We start from the raw sequence: 19682 nt of genomic DNA, 5'->3' as shown, positions 1-19682 counted from the left end.
ATTTGATAGCTACACCAAAGATAGTGTGGTTTCACAGAAACAGTGCTTTATAATATTGATAGCCCAAACTATGATCAGATCTTAAAACATCTAAGGGATGGATGATTACATGAAAATCATTGTATCAGAAATTTGTAAAAAACACTTTGAATAAATAGCCATGCTATTAGATTAAGTGGATTTCAACATTTAATGAAATTTCTAGATTATTTTTATGCCAAATATTGAATATTTTATCAAACTAGAGAGATGTAAGTAATGGTAAGATGAGAATGCAAGTAGATTTTAGTTCTTCAGAAATAGGGGAGGGGTTAAGCTAAGTTTTGGTGTGTAAACTATACAACTATACAACTGCTCTCAAATGTGTAATTTATTTTTTAGCACCCCAGATACTCGCCCAGCTGGTCTGGAGGAGGCCGATCAGCAGCCATTGCCTGGAGAACAAGGAATTAACTTGGACAGCTCAGGCCCTAAACTGCCAGAATTTTCAAACCGACCACCAGGTGATAAAATGTTAGCTAAAGATTATACACTTGTCATTGTTTATACGCATTATAAAGCTTCTCTTCAAGGATACAGTGGTATTTTATTTTGTTTCCTAACAAGGCTACTTTAGCAATTTAATGTGTCTAATATTTGGAAACTTTGCCTTGATATTGTTAAAAATTTCAAATATAACTTCTGAAGGGATGTGTGTGTGTGTGTACGTATACATATATATATATATTCTGCTCAAATTAGTCTTCCTTACTTTAAGTCCTCATAAAATCAGACTGAAATGTCAAATGCCTCTTTATTCTTATCAGTATCAAGGTTCTTGTTGGTATCAAAATGGAATAAGATTAAATGGAAAGATGCTTTCGCTCTAATCCTGCTTGCCTGCCTTACCTGCAGCCTTTCCTACTGGGGCTTTCTCAAAGCAGAAAACAGGGTATAAATAATATTTTTTAAAAAAAGTTTTATTATGAATCTTTAAACATAAAAAATACATAAAGAATCATAAAAGACACACTCATGTACCTACCACCCAGTTTAATAATAAATAGGACCAATATTGTTGAAGCTCCCTATGTTGTACTCCTCTCTGATTATAAAATAATATTATCCTCTAAGTGTTGAAAAATTATATTGGGAAGGAAAAAGCTCCTAAAATTCATTCATTCCACCCTAGGTATCATAGAACTAAGGCCAGGTGCCACAATGTCTCTATACCAGGTTACTCTTGGCCTGAGCCAAGATTTGTAACCTTATTCACCTGTGACACAGTTCAAGACACACAAGCCTGTCACAGTTAGGCCACTTTCCCCTGTGTGTATAAAGTATTATGTTTTGTTTCTTCCTCACAAGTTATTCCACCTCCTTTTTGGCATGTAAGTGAGAGTGATGTTATTTTAGGGATAAACTTTAATCCACCCTTAATTTGTGTATTTTAAAAGTGAATCAAAAAAAAAAAACGGTAAACCCATCGTGATGTCAGTACTTTGTGTTATTTTAAAAATTGTTCGGGCACACTACAGTTCCTATCAGTGAGTTGGCAGCAGTGCAATTGAGGCTGGGAGGTCACCAGTCTCTGGCGGGTATGTCCGGAAGGCATTATGAACTGGGAGGTACCTTCTTCACTCCGACACATCTGAATTTTTCTTATATGAATCCCAGGGGCCCTTGCACATTATTGCTTCCTTTCTGCAGTTTGCAAACTGGGAGCCTACAGGCTGAATTTGGCCTATAATGTGTTTGAATTGTCATGCAGTGTCTTAAACCAAACAAAAACCTGAACTTAAATGCCTTTGGACAGAGCATCCACTACAGTTTGGCTATGTCCACAGGACTACTACTGTCTTATACCAGCCCACTTCTCTTCTTCACTACCAGCCTGGCCCCTGAAGGCTTATGAGTTTGCATCCCTTGATTAATAAATTTGTTTTTTCATAATGTTATAGGCACTGTGTGTGTCCTGGCTCTCCCTTACCACCATTCTTTCACGGTAACCCCAGTCTGTCTTCTTATCATTAGTGCCCTTTGGACCGCTACCTCCAGCTTCTGGAACCTTTATGGCAACCATGCCTTTAACTGTTACTTTCAAAAGGTTGCTGTAATGTCTATTCTGCTCTCTTTGGTATCTTTTATCTTTAAAACTTTTCTAATGTACTTTTCATGCAACGATGGAATAAATCTAGTTTATAAAATTGTATCCCAGCTATATGCCCACTTTTTCCTACTGAACCACCTTTATTCTTGGTTAATTTAATGATCTTTCCATCCTTTCCACTGATTGTATAAGGTTTGAGTTCTAAAATGCCAAGTAAAATCTTCACAAAAGAAAGAATCATTTGAGATGTTGCCTTCTGCAAATCTGTAAGATATTGTCCCTCAGAGTTCTTTTACTGAAATTATTTTTTATTCCTGAGGGCTCTGCTTCTGGCTTACTTATTCACCAACTGTGGATTCATAGAAAATATTTATCCAAATACAATTTTACATGTCAGAAAGTAAATGGAAATTAATATCCATAAAAACTTCGGTGTATCCATAAAAACTTCATTTTATTTACAATGTGTACATCAGCTCATTAGCTCCTACTATTTATTAAACTGGTTTACATTGGAGAGGCAGTTTAATTCAATTGGGTTCCCTCAAGCTGAATGCAGGTGATGCATCCAGTTGCATCCCCTGAAGGATGCAGCATGGTGTGTGTAGCCAATGGATTGGAGTAATTTTAAATCTCTCTTTCTTAAGGAATTAAACCCTAGAATTTATTTTTTACTTCTGTTGAAAGAATAAAAAGCCTATCTTCAATGCTCGTGTTTTCAACAAAACCAAGTCTTAAAAAAATTAGTTTTTGCTAACAGAAAAAGTGAATCCTAAATGCTTTACTTCATTCACGAGTACAGTGAAATATTTATTATGCCTGAATGAGACCCCAGTGCTGGGTGGTCAGTTTCTTGCTGGTGATGGAGTTTTTCTCATTTCATCTGAACCTTTGGCTGGTATAAACTTGGCCATTTTCAGTACATAGCACAGTGTCTATCTGTTAGAGTCTTAGCACAGTAATATCTCATTCAGACCCTGAAGACTGAGGAGCTCCAGGTTCTTGATGCTTTGCTTTTTGCTTCCTCAAGCAGTTTTTGCTTAAGCATCTGCTTATGTCAAATAATGAGGGGCTGCCCCTTCCCCCCTGGGAGCAGGCATGCCTGAGCTGTTTGTGCACAGTCTGTGCCACCTAGATGAGTATTGCTTGGCTATACTCTAAAGGTAGCAAAGCTTTTTTGCTGAAAATCTAACTTCCCTGATTTTGGGGGCTCGTTTTAGGTTATCCTTCTCAACCAGTTGAACAGAGGCCACATCAGCAGATGCCTCCTCAGCTCATGCAGCATGTGGCACCCCCACCACAGCCACCACAGCAGCAACCACAACCACAACTGCCACCGCAGCAGCAGCAGCCACCACCTCCCAATCAACCACAGTCTCAGCAGCAGCAACAACAGCAGCAGCAGCAACAAATGATGATGATGCTTATGATGCAACAGGACCCCAAATCAGTTAGGCTTCCAGTCTCCCAAAATGTTCATCCCCCAAGGGGCCCCCTGAACCCAGATTCCCAAAGAATGCCCATGCAACAGAGTGGCAGTGTGCCTGTCATGGTCAGTTTGCAAGCACCTGCCTCTGTGCCGCCGTCACCTGATAAACAAAGAATGCCAATGCCTGTGAATACTCCTTTGGGAAGCAATTCAAGGAAAATGATATACCAAGAGAACCCCCAGAATCCTTCCAGCTCACCACTGGGAGAGATGTCCTCACTCCCTGAAGCGAGTGGCAGTGAAGTACCATCTGTGTCAGGAGGCCCAAATAACATGCCTTCACATTTAGTGGTTTCCCAGAATCAGTTAATGATGACAGGGCCAAAACCTGGACCATCACCCCTTTCAGCAACTCAAGGTGCAACTCCCCAGCAACCCTCTGTAAATTCTCTGCCCAGCTCTCATGGCCACCACTTTCCAAATGTGGCTGCTCCAACCCAAACATCTAGGCCTAAAACACCAAACAGAGCCAGCCCCAGGCCCTATTATCCTCAGACACCTAACAACCGCCCACCCAGCACAGAACCTTCAGAAATCAGTCTATCACCAGAAAGACTCAATGCCTCCATAGCAGGACTCTTCCCCCCACAGATTAATATTCCTTTACCTCCTAGGCCAAATTTAAACAGAGGCTTTGATCAACAGGGCTTAAATCCAACAACCTTGAAGGCCATCGGGCAAGCACCTTCAAATCTTACCATGAATAATCCTTCCAATTTTGCTGCCCCACAAACTCACAAATTAGATTCTGTGGTGGTGAATTCCGGAAAGCAGTCTAATACTGGAGCAACAAAACGGGCAAGTCCAAGCAACAGTCGCAGGTCTAGTCCTGGTTCCAGTAGGAAAACTACCCCAAGTCCTGGGAGACAAAATTCAAAAGCCCCTAAACTTACCCTGGCCTCTCAAACAAATGCAGCCCTGTTGCAGAACGTGGAGTTGCCAAGAAACGTATTGGTCAGTCCTACTCCCTTGGCCAATCCCCCTGTACCTGGGAGCTTCCCTAACAACTGTGGGCTGAATCCTCAGAATCCTACCATGCCTGTGGCTGCAGTGGGAGGTGTTCTCGAGGATAACAAGGAGAGCTTGAATGTGCCTCAGGACAGCGATTGCCAGAATTCCCAGGGTAGGAAGGAGCAGGTAAACATTGAGCTAAAAGCAGTCCCTGCTCAAGAAGTTAAAATGGTTATCCCTGAAGATCAATCCAAAAAGGATCAACCTTCGGATCCTAACAAACTTACAGGTGTCGAAGAGAACAAAAATTTGGTGTCTCCTGCTATGAGGGAAGCACCAACATCGTTAAGTCAACTTCTTGACAACTCCGGAGCTCCTAATGTGACCATTAAACCTCCTGGGCTTACAGATTTGGAAGTAACACCTCCAATAGTTTCTGGGGAAGACCTGAAAAAAGCATCTGTCATTCCCACACTGCAGGATCCGTCTTCTTCTAAAGAACCCTCTAATTCCCTAAATTTACCTCACAGTAATGAGCCGTGTTCAACCCTTGTGCATCCAGAATTGAGTGAGGTCAGTTCTAATGTTGCACCAAGCATCCCTCCAGTAATGCCAAGACCTGTCAGCTCTTCCTCCATTTCTACTCCCTTGCCCCCAAATCAGATAACTGTTTTCGTAACTTCCAATCCCATCACAACTTCAGCTAACACATCAGCAGCTCTGCCAACTCACCTGCAGTCTGCATTAATGTCAACAGTCGTCACAATGCCCAATGTGGGTAGCAAGGTTATGGTTTCTGAGGGACAGTCAGCTGCTCAGTCTAATGCCCGGCCTCAGTTTATTACACCTGTCTTTATCAATTCATCCTCAATAATTCAGGTAATGAAAGGATCACAGCCAAGCACAATTCCTGCAGCCCCACTGACAACCAGCTCTGGCTTGATGCCTCCCTCTGTTGCAGTTGTTGGCCCTTTACACATACCTCAGAACATAAAGTTTTCTTCTGCTCCTGTACCACCTAATGTCCCCTCCAGTAGTCCTGCTCCAAACATACAGACAGGTCGACCCTTGGTCCTTAATTCACGAGCCACCCCTGTCCAGCTTCCTTCCCCTCCTTGTACAACTTCTCCAGTTGTCCCTCCTCATCCCCCTGTCCAGCAAGTGAAAGAATTGAATCCAGATGAGGTCAGTCCTCAGGTGAGCACCTCAGCAGATCAGAGCACTCTGCCCTCTTCACAGTCAACCACAATGGTTTCTCCCCTTTTGACTAATAGTCCAGGCTCCTCTGTCAACCGGCGAAGCCCAGTCTCATCTAGTAAGGGCAAAGGAAAAGTGGACAAAATCGGCCAGATTTTGCTGACCAAGGCGTGTAAGAAAGTTACAGGCTCTCTTGAGAAAGGGGAAGAGCAATATGGTGCAGATGGAGAGACTGAAGGCCAAGGGCTAGAGACCACAGCTCCAGGGCTCATGGGAACAGAGCAATTATCCACAGAGCTGGACAGTAAAACCCCAACGCCCCCAGCACCCACTCTGCTAAAAATGACCTCTAGCCCTGTGGGCCCGGGCTCCACCTCAGCAGGACCCAGCTTACCTGGCGGTACTCTCCCCACCAGTGTACGCTCAATAGTAACCACTCTGGTACCCTCTGAGCTCATCTCCGCGGCGCCGACCACAAAAAACAATCATGTTGGCATAGCATCTGAGCCACTTGCGGGTGGCCTAGTGGAGGAGAAGGTGGGATCCCATCCAGAGCTTCTGCCCAGCATAGGTATGTACTCGGGGCCTGGCATCATCTCCTAATGTCAGTTTTTTGATGACCTATCCCACAAGAGAAAGCATGGCTCCTTTTCTACTTGGAGGAAGAAGAATGGGCTAAATGGCAATAGTGGTGGTTTTGTTTATTGGAAGTACGCTGGGAAATATACTTTTAAAATCTCATGTTAAGTTTACATTCATTAACATGGTTCTCTCTCAGGTCCTGAAGTGATACACCTTTCATTTATATAAAGTTTTTCATTTTACAAGTAAGCATTTTTACATATGTTATTTTACATCATCTTCATACCAACCATATCAGGTAGCCCTAACCCCATTCTATGGGTGAGAAGATTGAAGCTCAGAGAAGTTCAGTATTTGTTCAAAGTCTATACTATGAACCTAGAGTTTGACATTGTCTCTTAAATGTGAACAGCAGCTTCTGCAGGTTCTCCTCACCATGACAAAGACTTGCTCTCAACAGTTCAGAGCAGGGTTCTCATAGCCCCTTCCTCATTGTACTCTATCCCAGGGACTCTTCCATACTGACTGGCTACTCCAGAGGAGAGCTTTCCAGAAAACCAGGTTTCATGATAATAGACACTGGAGGAGCAAAGTGGTTGAGAGACAGATAGACTTGGGTTGGTATCACAGCACCAGCATTCACCAGCTATATGGGCTTAGGCAAGTTACTTAGCTACTCCAAACTTCAGTTTCCTCCTTTGTAATATGAGTTCAATAGTGGTTGTAAGAATTCAATGAGATAATGCATATAACATGCTTAGCACAGGACTAGAATGTTGTAATCGTTCAACAAATGGTAAAAGTTTGTTATTACCAGTTTCTTTTTGATGCAGTCTTTCTGTGAATTACACCATTCCATTCATGTATGTGTGGTTCAGATTGTTTCCTTGTACTGTTAAGGTGGGCTACTGATGGAGCGTAGGTGTCCTTACTCCTCCCTTCCTTCCCTTACGCCTTCACACTCACGTTCTTCCTTCTGTGAGGCTTAAATGGTACAGAAGTTCTGTTTCCCTAGAATGGGATCAGTCACACACTGCCAAAGCTGGGAAGGACCTTTGCTATATCCTAGGCCAGCTAATAGTGCCTATCTTGTTTATGCAGCTAAAATGCTTCCAATGCCTACCACTGAGTGGTAAGCACCCAGGAGGAGGGGCAGAAAGAACACAAGCTTCAGGGTAAGATCAGAGTTCAAATTCTAGCTCCACTGGTTATCAATCACAGTTGGATAAAGTCTTTAACCTCTCATAAGCCATGTACTTCACCTGTAAAATGGAGATTGTAATTCCTATCTCCCAGAATTTATATGAAGATTCAGTGAGCGAGCTTACCGTAAAGTGGCCACACACTGCCTCACACAGAACTCTGGAAAGGTTAATTTCCCTTCTCTCTGCCTCTTCACTTGAATGCTAGAGATACAGGAAGGGATAAAGGCCCTCAAGGAGTTCGCTGCCCTTGCAGCAGACAGGCTTCACAGAGCTGGGTGCTTTAGGTTTGTTGTTCCAGTTGTGTTGATGTAGGTGAGCCCTAAGAATTAAAAAGAAACCTGATGTGACTAAAATAATACTCTCTGCTATTAAATGTTTCCACTCTACTTCCTTTCAGAGAACCTTCCCCTCAGGTACCAAGAGAAAAATGACGAAGCAATTCAAAGATATTTTTTTCTGGATATATATAATCCTAGAGAAATATGTGAGACTTGGGGAGATGAACCAACAGTTGGAAAAAATTCTCAGTTTTAGTTAAGATAATTCCATTCTTTTTCAAGGGCTGCTGTACTTTTACCTTGAAAATGTGAAAAACCAGTACTGGAGTTAAAAAAAGTAGAAGTTAAATATCATTTTACGCTTTATCAGATATGCATCCAAAATAAATTCTTAACACAAATGAATTATTGACTACACATGGAGAGAAACCTACAAAATTCATAATCTCCTCAAGAGGGTAAAACTTACTTTTGCACAGTTGATTTAGCATGTTAGACTGAAGTGTCAAGATGGGAGGACATACCCTTGAGTGATTGTGGCATATCTGTGTCCTTAATCCTTACTGTGTGATCCATTAAGTTTCCATTCTGGAGTACATTGTGTATTCTATTCCATTCCTCTTCAAGGGCCTAAGTTCTCTCTGTCCTTCAAAGCCTAATTCTGATGTTTCTCCCTTTAATGTACCTTCAGATTTCTTAACCTAGAATTGTTCTCCCTTGTTTTGGAGTGCTGTAACACTTGATACCTTACGAATCTCCTTCATATAACATCACAGTGCACTCCAGTGTAACATATGTGTTATACCATATCTTATCTTTAATACTAGACTGAGTTCCTGATGGGAAAGAAGGATGTAATTTGATCTCTGAGGGTGCTTGGCACAGTGCCTTGTCCCTAGTAAGTGCCTTACCCCTTGGTAACTGTTTGTTAAGTAACATATTGAATTTATTTATTCATTAAGTATGAATTATATACCTGCTTTATGTCCATCACTCTTGCCAGGTGCTGTAGAAAAGTACAAAATAAAGTATGCTTCATTTTAGGTCTCAAGGACTAGTCTTTGGAGGGATGAGACATAGTTTTTTAAACGCTAAGGTCAACTGTGTAATTGTTCCTCCAAAAGTGGTTTGGGTTGCCTACTAAGGTATGCTTTGGGATTTTTTAGAGTACTGGACAGCACTTGACCCCAAGAAGCAAAAATTACAGGTGCTGTTGTCCTCATGGCTACCTCCTTCCTTGATTTTTGTACACACAAAAAGGAGAAACAAGTATCCCTAGTGGTATTCTTTCTCACTAAGTGTTATAATAGATAATTTTTAAATCAAAAGTTTTGAAATGTACTTTCAAAGCCAAATTTAAGTACTACTCTTTAAGAGTATGTGTATTTCACCAGTTACTTAGCCCTTGATTCAGTCAATGCTTTCTGTTTTGTTTAGAAAAGAAAGTAAAAGGCCTGTATTTTTTTTCTTGTCTTAGCCCCTTCGCAGAGTTTAGTCCCAAAGGAAACTCCAGCTACAGCACTGCAGGGGTCTGTTGCCAGACCAGGTAAGGCACACTTTAGAAAAACTTCTCGGAGTGGAATGGGTTAAATGTGAAGGAACTACTGCTGTCCTCAGTGTGCCGGGAAGTGGCTGAAACCATCTTACCCATTTGCTTCAGCGCAGACTTCAGTTGAGTGGCAGAGCTTGTGCAGTACTATTTGAGGTTATTTTCCCCCTGACTAGCTTGCTTCTTACACATTCCTAGTGTCAGCCAGGGAACTCAAGAAGGGCATCTTGGTGCCCATTGTCTGTCTACCACCCAGCCGTGGATGGTTTCCATTGCAGAGTTTGCCCTGTTCCATGACCCTGGCACCCATAGCTGGCAGCTGACTGACTAGTATATGATAACTCACTGGAGTGGCAAGAGTTACTGCACCAAGATAATAATTGCATTATGACAGGAGTGGAGGCTTGTTCTGAGAACCTCTGCTACAGTGAGGCAGCTGTCCCTCCAGGGAGTTAGAGTCATTTCAGTCATCTCTGGATGGCATTCAGTTTCTTCCCATGACCAAGATATTGTAAATAGCACTAGGGATGGTGTTTCTGAAAGATGGAGTCCATGGTAATCTGACAAGTAACTGCTGTAGGATGCTGGGTCAGCTCTGAGCACATGAGGATCTTGATGGCAATAACAGCACACTGCCTTCATAAATTAAACTGCTAAAGCAGATAAATATCATAGATATGTTACAGTTTAGTCTTGCCTGGCTCTTTGTCATTGTAGGTCATTGAAGGGTACAAAAAAAAAGCAAGGCATGACTGCTTTCCACAAGGAAGTCAGAATCTCACTGACAGTACAATTCACACACTTGACAAAATTAGTAAGAAAAAAACCAACAGTACAACCGTATTTAATTTTGTGAGTCTAAGCCATAAAAGTAAGGTATAACTTGTGATTATTTTAAAACCTGCTTCAGGGTGCTGTGTCCTGTGTGATGGATAGTACTTTCCACGACACATTTTTTGGGTAAAAACAGTCCTCTGGAAAAAATGGATAAGCAAAAACCATTTCAGCTACCCAGATTCTTCCTTTGCTACCAACTGCTCACATGATGCCTGACATCGTGCTAGTATCTGAGAAGGGGAGCATGGAGCAAATTATTCAGAGAAAGGATCAGATGGTAAAACTCATTTTTGGTGAGAAAAGGAACAACTAGAAGGGGGAGTGGAATTCCATTTCCTGCCCCAGCTCCTTTCTCCAGAAAATGGGCTTTACCATCTCATATGTCCTCCTTCTCAGCATAGTTGGCCGAAGAGTTCTGTTCCTTTAAAAAGTTTGGCTTAAGTGAATCTCCTTAAAATACCCCCTACGTCACTAATTGCCCTCACCAAATTCCTTTATACGAATTAGCTGTGATAGTGTTAAAATTTTCAAAAGCATTGAATTTTGTTCAAAAGAGCAAACTAATCAAGATTTTTTTGTTATCAGTCTCTTTTGACTTGAGCCCTTTTCATGTTTGAGCACATATTACCTGAGTTTCTTTGTTCCAGCAGAGCCAGCAAGGCAGCAGAGACTCAGTGAGCTGGTATCTGTTTCTTGCGAAGGGGTTTCCAGGTTTTATGAGTTAGATATGGGAAGCTAAATAGCAAGTGAGAAGCAAGTATTCTCTTCTGCCGGCATCTTACATTGAAGGCAGAGTGGTCCAGCCTCCTCACAGGAAGGCTGCATCAATGTGCGCATCATAGCAATAATAATAATAGCTAACATTGAGTTCCTACTGAGCACCAGGTGCTGTACTAATTTTTTTTTTTAAGATTTTATTTTTCCTTTTTCTCCCCAAAGGCTCCCAGCACATAGTTGTGTATTTTTAGTTGTGGGTCCCTCTAGTTGTGGCATGTTGGATGCCGCCTCAGCATGGCTAGATGAGCAGTGCCATGTCCGCGCCCAGGACTCGAACTGGTGAAACCCTGGGTCGCCGAAGCAGAACGCGCGAACCCAACCACTCAGCCACAGGGCTGGCCCCTGTGCTAAATTTTTTATGTTATTTCACTTAATCTTCTTAACTTCGAAGTGGGTAAAGTGGTTATCCCCATTTTTTAGATGGAGCTTTGAGCACAGATAGGTCAAGTAATTTCCCCAAGGTCACCTGACTAACAATGAGGTCAAACTTTTAACCAAGACACTCTGACTTCACTGCCTTCAAGGAGGTTACCGTGTAATCAGTAGGGTAGGTTAGACATGTACACTGAGTCTAAGGTGTTGAATTCCCTAAAAGTGGGGACAGGTACAGGCACAGGGCTGTGGTAGACCAGAGGCAGGAGAGATCACTGCTATCTGGTGCATCAGGGAAGGTCTTTTGGAAAAGATGGAACTACCTAAAAATATATAATGGAGGAAGAAGATTTTTTCTGTTGTTGCTGAGAAAGAAGTGCCTAGTAAACCCATAGGATGCTCATCTAAGCAAAACCCTGCTAGACAAATTACTGAGATTTTGCTTTCTTAGACGGCATTGCTGGGAAGTTGCAAAAGAGAGAACATAACAGGGTCTGTAGGCGACATCTCAAAGCAAAGCAGTCTGCCCTCTAAAACTTAATGAGGAAGTCCTTCGGAGGAGAATGCATCCTAAATATATGTTTAAGACATGTTTGAAGATTACTGTCTTTAAAAAAATAATGTCAAGAGGGTGGAGATATTCTAAGAATGAAAACAATCTCTTCTATATGAGAGGAAGAGGTTTATTTTACTAACCTAGTTATAGCTGGGTGAAATATGAACCAGGCAGTGTGAATTTAGTTCTGTTGATCCAAACAGGATTGTTTCACAGTGCAGAGTAGAAATAAAAATAGACTGAGTAAGTGTCTTATGCCCCAGACAACTGAGTTGTGTCCGTGCCAACTCTGTCTCTATACCATGTAGAGTGAGGATCTTCCTGGGTATGGAGACACGTTAGCCTAAATAGGGCATTCAGAATTTGTGTAGACACCGAGCTTCTTCCTGTGGACCTATACACCAGAAGCTCCCACATCTCATTTCTGTCCTTTGTATTTTTTACAGAACTCGAGGCAAATGCTGCCATTGTCTCTGGACAAAGGTAAGATGATCATTTCTGCAGAATTAGCATGAATACGGCATAAGCCTATTTGAAGAGTGTCAGCTTTCTCAGCCTTTAAACCTCTCCTCACCTTGTCCTTTCCCTTCACTCTTTCTACCAGTCTGTTTTTCCTGCTGAAGCAGGGAGCTGTCATGAGTCCTAAGCCCTCAGAGGTAACATTTCTCAATAAAACTTGGTGGCTGAGTTTCTACCATTTTGTGGTGGTTTTGAAACAATGAGATAACATGTTAAGCACTCAGTATAGTGAGAAAATAGTAAATGTTCAATATAGGAGCTGTTGCTCTTATTGTCATTAATAATAGTCCTTGCAATACCTTCTGAAGTGTATCTGTTTGATCCTCAAGGCAAGTGAGAGAGAAAGACAGGCAGGGTCTCATGCCAAAAACCACACCTTTTCTGTTATACTATGCTGCCCCACATAACCTAACAAAATATAAATAGAACTGTGGCTTCAACCTCATTTGCCCCAAGGAGAAGAGTAGTATTATTTTCCAAAAGTCATTCCTTTTTTAGTGTAGGAATGCACTAGATAACATTTTAAAGAATTTATCATATTTGTACATCAACTTAGTTTGTAAAATACCTTCACAGTCATTTTCTCATTTAATCCTCTTTCAACCCTGTGAGGTGGTAATAATAGCCAACGTTTATTTGAATGCTATTGCATGCCATGTACTGGCCTCCAAGTCTGTATTATGTCGTTTAATTTTCACAGTATCTATTAGGAAAGTAAATTCTGTCTTACAGATAAGGAACCTAAAGCTCAGAGAGGTTAACTAAATTGCCTAAAACCACAGATTTAATAAATAGTGAAGGTGAGATTCAAACCCAGACCTTCTGACTCCAGAGCCCTTACACTTAACGTATTGTGGCACAAAAGATGGGGATTTATAGAACAAGAATCTGAAGCATGGAGGGGCTGGCCCTGTGGCGTAATAGTTAAGTACGGCACGTTCCACTTTGGCAGCCTGGGTTCACAGGTTCAGATCCCAGGTGCAGACCTACACCACTTGTCAGCCATGCTGTGGCTGCAACCCACATATAAAGTAGAGGAAGGTTGGCACAGGTGTTAGGTCAGGGCTAATCTTCCTCAGCAAAAATAAAATAAGAAAGCATAGAGAAAATTAAATATCATGGCCAGTAAATGCGTAGCTAAGACTTGACCCCTGTTCTTCTGACTCCAAATTCATTGTTATTCCTACTACACTACTCTGCCTGTCTAGTTTTATTTGGATTGGGCTAATATTTGAATTCATTTGCATTTCTCAAGCATATACAACTATGTGGCTAGAGAAGGAAGATAATCAGACCAAAAATACCCTGTGGGTGTTTGTTTCCAGACCTGCCTGAGCATTGACCATATAAATAGCAGGACAGTATTGCTGTGGCTTTTGTTTTACCAGGAGAAAGAGGTACCTTCATTAGGAATCTTACTTCCTCAGAAGCTTTGACCATTTTCTGGGCTCCTAGCCAGAAAGCCATCCTCACCACCTCTAAAAGGATGTGTAAATCCCCCTGACTCGTAAATCCACCCCAGCTCCTGTCTCACCTCTCCTTGACTTGCCTTGGTTTATTGGGTATTTGGTAGACATAAAGCTAGGGTAATGAACAGTGTGGCCAAATTCCCAGCCATAGTGCCACTAGCAAAGGCTCCTCTGGCATGAGTGAGCAGTGGAGGAGTAGGGATAGTTGATAGTCAGGCCGTGGTTCATGCCCTTAAAGAGCTCACAATGTAGTGGAAGCACAAGATGTTAAAATAAAACATGCTGTACAGTCTGATGGGTGCTCTAGAACGCCAGATACAGACTGTGAACCCAAAAGACAGAAGAGACAACTCCACTTAGGGAGTGAGGTCATGGAAGACTTCCCAGAAGAGGCATCACTTTGACCAGTTGTTTTCTTGTTTTGTTGCGTTACTTTTGTTTCAGTTCCATGCCTTACAAGCAAGTTTAATCAGCTTCTTTTTTTCCTAATGATTTTAACATGCGTTTTTTGAACCATGAAAGTAGTAAGAAATTTATTAAAGAAAACTTGACTTCTCCAGCTTTTAGAGGCTTCCAACATTTTTTGGCTCATGGCCCACTTCATCTTCAAAACCAGCAATAGCTAGTCTAGTCTTTACTACATTGTTACCTCTCTAGAAATATCATCTGTAGATAAATACCATATGATTTCACTCGTGTGGAAGATAAAACAACAGCAACAAGAAACAAACACATAGACAGAGAATAAATTGGTAGTTACCAGAGGGAGAAGGAGAAGGGCAAAAGGGGTGAAAGGCCACATGTGTACAGTGACAGATGGCAACTAGACTTTGGGTGGTGAACATGATGTGGCCTACACAAAAGTTTATAATGATGTATACCTGAAATTTATATAATGTTATAAACCAATCTTACCTCACTAAAATTAAGTTTTAAAAAAAAGAAAACTTGAAATTCAGATCAGAGAATTACAAAGAAGAAAATTACTCACCAGTAAACCAGTATTCCTGTGACTCAACAATATTCACTGTGTATATTTTAGTTCATCTTCTTCTAGTCCTTTTCACAGAGCATATGTACAGATAGAGATGGAATGTTTTATATATAAACACTAGATACAGTGTTATATCTATATGTAAACACTGTACATTATACACATATGTATATATCTCACACTCATTCATTTGTGGTTACATATACACTCATATATTGTAATGAAAATGGGATTATACTATTCATAATGTTGGTAACTTTTTTCCCCACAATGTATCATCAACAGTTTTTATCATTAAATACCCTTATGTAACATGATTTTTTTCATCACTGCATATGGATGTGCCACGATTTAGTTAACTTATCTACTATCGTTAAGCATTTAGGTCTGTCTTGATTAGTAAAAATAAAATGCTTTGACATCCTTGTGTGTAATTAGAGCTCTGTGAAAAGATTTGTTTTCTTAGGCACCTAGAAGTGAAATTGCTGAGCCAGAGGATCACACCACTGTTTCACAGCCTCAGCATTATTGATAGTTTGGATCAAATAATTCTTTTTTGGGGGTGGGGGAGGCTGTCTTATGCATTATGGAATGTTTAGTAGCTTCCCTGACCTCTACCCAAAAGATGCAAGTAGCATCCCTCACCCCTAGTCATGACAATCAAAACTGTCTCTGGATATTGCTAAATGTCCCCTACAAGGTAAAACTGCCTCCTGTTGAGAACCATTGGATTACACAGTTTACACTCCATCAGGAGTTTTTGCCCCTATGCCCTCAACAATACTGGATATTACCAGTTTAAATCTTTGCATACTAAAAAAAGGGGATCGAGGTAGGGGCAATCAATATACCCAGCAGTGTATTGTGAATATATTCCCATGTACGTTCTATAATGTGACTTGTATCATGCCATTATCTGACTATACCAGGCTCATAGTAAATGTCAGCATATGTTAGTAATTTCCTAGATTTTAGGTACTGTTTATTTTTGAATGGGAATATTATTATCTTAGGAAAACAGGTGAGGAAGTTTGGGAGTTTTGGTCCAAGTTCTTAATGTTTTCTACCTGTTTTCCCACAATTTCACCAGCGTTATGCTTTAGTATTTTATTTTTACTATTGAAACAAACTAGACTCACTTTTAAATTGTCAGTTATGTAGACAGTTAATTGTGCTCATTGTCCCAGGGTGGAATATTTTCTCTCCAGAATAACTATGTAGTTCTTAATCTGCTGCCTTATAAATGAAACTCTATCTGAAAAGCCCTTTTTTTGTGACTTGGTTCTCTCACCTCCTTGGATACTTTGTGCTTCCCTCTGTCAGCAGTGAGCCCAAAGAGATAATTGAAAAGTCAAAAACCCCAAGCCGAAGAAACTCCCGAACTGAAGAGCCAACTGCCGCTTCTGAAAGTGTGGAAAATGGACATCGTAAGCGATCCTCTCGGCCTGCTTCAGCCTCCAGCTCTACTAAAGGTTAGCAGTGGGATGTGGGTGCTATTTGTGGGTCAAATAGAAGAATAGGGTCCTTATCACAGCAGGAGAAGACGTGTTTCTGTGATCAACTCTTTTTCCCATTCTCTATTCTTTTTAAACCCCCTGACCCTCTTTTCTTGCCTCTCTCTCAGCAGAGACTCTCACCTCTTCACAGAGAAAATAGAACTCCCTCAACTCTCACTACCAAGACATAAATCTACCAGTGTCCTCCTTTGCTCCCACTATAACAGAGCAGCTGTCCCTCTTCAAGTCTAAGGCCAGTTCCCCCACTTGTGCCTTTGATCCCACCTTCTGTGACCTTCTCAAGAACCTTACACTACCAGTTTTCTCTTCTTTATTGACTGCCATCTCCTTTTTGAATTAACCTGCCCTTGGCTTCTGTAACCTAGAACTCTCCATAATTTTACGTGATAGGTAATTAACATAGACATCTATTAGAGCAGGAGCTGTCTGGTGTTGCTCACCACTGTATCTCTGATGCCTAGTATGATGCCCAATACAAAGAGGTATATAATCAATAATTATTAAATTAATAACCATCTATCAACTATTTATTAAGTACTTACTACATGCCAGGCTCTGGGGATACAATAGTGGAAAGATAGATAGAGTCTCTGTCTTCATCACCTCAATTACGTGCTAGCCGGAAGAACAGACTCTAATACAGTGTTAAATGTTAAAGCTATGGTAGCAAAATTACATGGTACTGTAGGAGCATATAGCTGGGATGCTTTGCTCCTCTGCCAAAGCTTTCTGGACAAAATGATGTTTAAGCTGAGACCTAAAGAATGAGGAGGCGTTATCCAGGCTATGAGGGTTGAATGGAGTTTCTAGGCAAAAGGTACAGCATATGCAAAGGCCCAGATCTGAGGAAGGGTATGATACTTCATCCTCTCAGGAAATGTGCTGAGCTTGAATAGCTCAGATTGGGCAAGGGCTGGGATCCTGGCAAAGTGCCTGATATCAGCAGGGCTGCTGAGACACACAGTCAAGTACCACTTGGGACACCAGCCTGAAGGACCAGGGCAGGTTGTGGGTGCACCAACACTAGACACCAGACACTGATCTGAGAACTCAGCTGTCGTTGGCAGGTCATGTTTCTGGGCAGGAATTTCATGATGCCTCACAAGAGCCCTTGGGAGTAGGCCACAGTCCGTAGATCATACATTGATAAAGCAGAGGTGTAGAAGTCACCTTACCTCAGCCCACCAGAGAGTGAGGGGAGAAGTTGAGAGGGGCCTTCTTTCCTCTGCAGGCGTACCATGTACACCACAGGGAGGGTCCTCTTAGGTATCCCCTCCTTGGATAAAGAAATGAAACCAACAACTTCTTCCTCGTCTCTGGGAATCATCTCCTAGGCAGAAACTTGTTTGGAAGGAGCACACCTTTCAATATATTGAGTACTAAACCTGGAGAACAAAAGGGAAGATTCCTGGAGTTCTATGGGAAATTCTGCTTCCCCTCAATCCTCTGTATTCTTTTAGCCCCTCACTTTCCCAAAGGATCAAGGTCTTCTAGGCTTCTGTTTATTTACCTTTCAAACAGTAAAAAAGCGTTGGCCTTTAGAGATGTGACACACCAGATTTTTGGAAACTTGGCCTGAGCCCAGAGCCTCAAGATACTAAAGGTGTCATTTACAATGCACCAGAAAGAATTCATCTAAGGAACAGCTGGGATAGTTAGAAGAGATGCCCAAATTAGAGCCACTCTGTAGTGAACTGCCAGCCAAGAAAAGATGGAAAGCTGGAACCTATTTTAGGAGGAGGCTGGGGAATAGACCCGTATACTTAAACTGGACATTGTCCCAGGTGGTGGTGGTCATGTTGGAATGCCTGCCCCATCTACACTTTCAGTCTTAGCAACTGACTTAGGAGAGGAAATAATGACTCCCAGGCTTTGTGATCTTGCATGGAGGGGTGCTGGGTAAGTGTCTTCCTAGAGGATGGCAGAGCTCTGGCCAGAGCCCAGGAATCACAGTTATGTATAGATCTTCACATTAGCCTCAAGCCCTCAGGCTGTCAGTCCTTAACTGTCCTAGGGTATGTTACCTTTTAAATCAGAAATGAGTGCTATAGCTGTTTTAGTTTTTAAGTGTTAGACCTCTTGGGTCCAAAATAAAGAATAAATATGCATATTATTTGGCCTGCTATGTTGTATCCAAAAAGTGAGCCAAAGTCATAAAATAACTTCAGTGATTGTATTTCAACTCATACCCAGGGAGTGATTACAAAACATCAGCCTAGTTTCTAAAATTTATGCACCTCAAACTTGGAGACATATGTCAAGCTGGGCACCTGAAACATCTTCCTGCTTCAGTACTTCTTAAAGTTTTGAGGGAGGAAAAAGGTTTTGCCATTTTGCACTCATAAGATTTTGATCATATATGCACAAACAAAATCAAAAACATTCTTTTTTTCCATGAGAATCTTGAAAGCTGAGAAGTATAATAAGAGTATATAATGAAAAGTATTGCTACTTTTGTATTGTCGGGGAACCAGTGACATTAATCATGCTCCTGCTGTGAGAACAGAGTTTGCTTACGTCATGCTGGCCAAGGCCTGCTAGACTGCCAGTTGGAGCAGGTGGGCTAGATGATTTCTGGGCAAGTCCAGGGATGCCGACATGGTTGATGGGTCACTCTGCAATCTGTTGGGTTTTTTTTTTGAGGAAGATTAGCCCTGAGCTAACATCTGCTGCCAATCCTCCTCTTTTTGCTGAGGAAGACTGGCCCTGAGCTAACATCCATGCCCATCTTCCTCTACTTTATATGTGGGATGCCTACCACAGCATGGCCTGCCAAGTGGTGCCATGTCCGCACCTGGGATCTGAACTGGCGAACCCTGGGCCACCGAAGTGGAGCATGCACACTTAACCGCTGCACCACCAGGCCCGCCCCTGCAATCTGTTGTTTTGTTTTGGGTTGGTTGGGTCCCCCACACACACTTTTAATTACAGACACAGAAATTGGCTCCCACAAATCAGTGAATATCTTCTTAAAATTGCACTTGATCAGATGTGTTGTTTACAAATATACAAATGAGTAGTTCTGCTTCCTGACAGGATGAGTTCCCTATTAAAACAGAAATGATTTTTCTAGTTTCTCTTGTTATTCTTTATTCACTCTCATATTTATAATAGTCGTTATATTTTCAACTGGGAAAAAGGATCCATAGTTTAAAACATGAAGTTCAATGTGTAAGTTTGAAACCAGGGAAGATATGCTAATAGAAGGGAAGTTCAGAGCAACCTATAATCAGCAGCAGCAGTCGGTGTCCCTAGGGTGCCCTAAGATGCCTCTGACAGCAAAGTGGGGTGATAGCTCTAC

At 41.6% G+C, this 19682-nt stretch overlaps 1 protein-coding gene across 9 annotated transcripts in view; it reads left to right on the top strand.

The window, feature by feature from the left end:
• NCOA6 (nuclear receptor coactivator 6) overlaps positions 1 to 19682 on the top strand; it is a 103889-nt gene that overhangs the window by 79826 nt on the left and 4381 nt on the right. For 8 of the 9 annotated variants that reach the window (XM_070485827.1, XM_044747870.2, XM_044747869.2 and 5 more), the window contains 5 exons: positions 382 to 503; positions 3310 to 6297; positions 9269 to 9337; positions 12329 to 12365; positions 16188 to 16336. In XM_070485827.1, coding sequence (XP_070341928.1) covers positions 382 to 503; positions 3310 to 6297; positions 9269 to 9337; positions 12329 to 12365; positions 16188 to 16336 — 3365 coding nt within the window. The remainder of the gene's footprint in view (positions 1 to 381; positions 504 to 3309; positions 6298 to 9268; positions 9338 to 12328; positions 12366 to 16187; positions 16337 to 19682) is intronic. The other variant, XM_044747873.2, reaches the window with a different exon arrangement.

Source organism: Equus asinus, chromosome 15, assembly GCF_041296235.1.
Source record: "Equus asinus isolate D_3611 breed Donkey chromosome 15, EquAss-T2T_v2, whole genome shotgun sequence".
Lineage (NCBI taxonomy): Eukaryota > Metazoa > Chordata > Mammalia > Perissodactyla > Equidae > Equus > Equus asinus.
The sequence above is the reverse complement of the archived record's forward strand: the minus strand, read 5'-3'. Positions and strand labels throughout refer to the sequence as shown.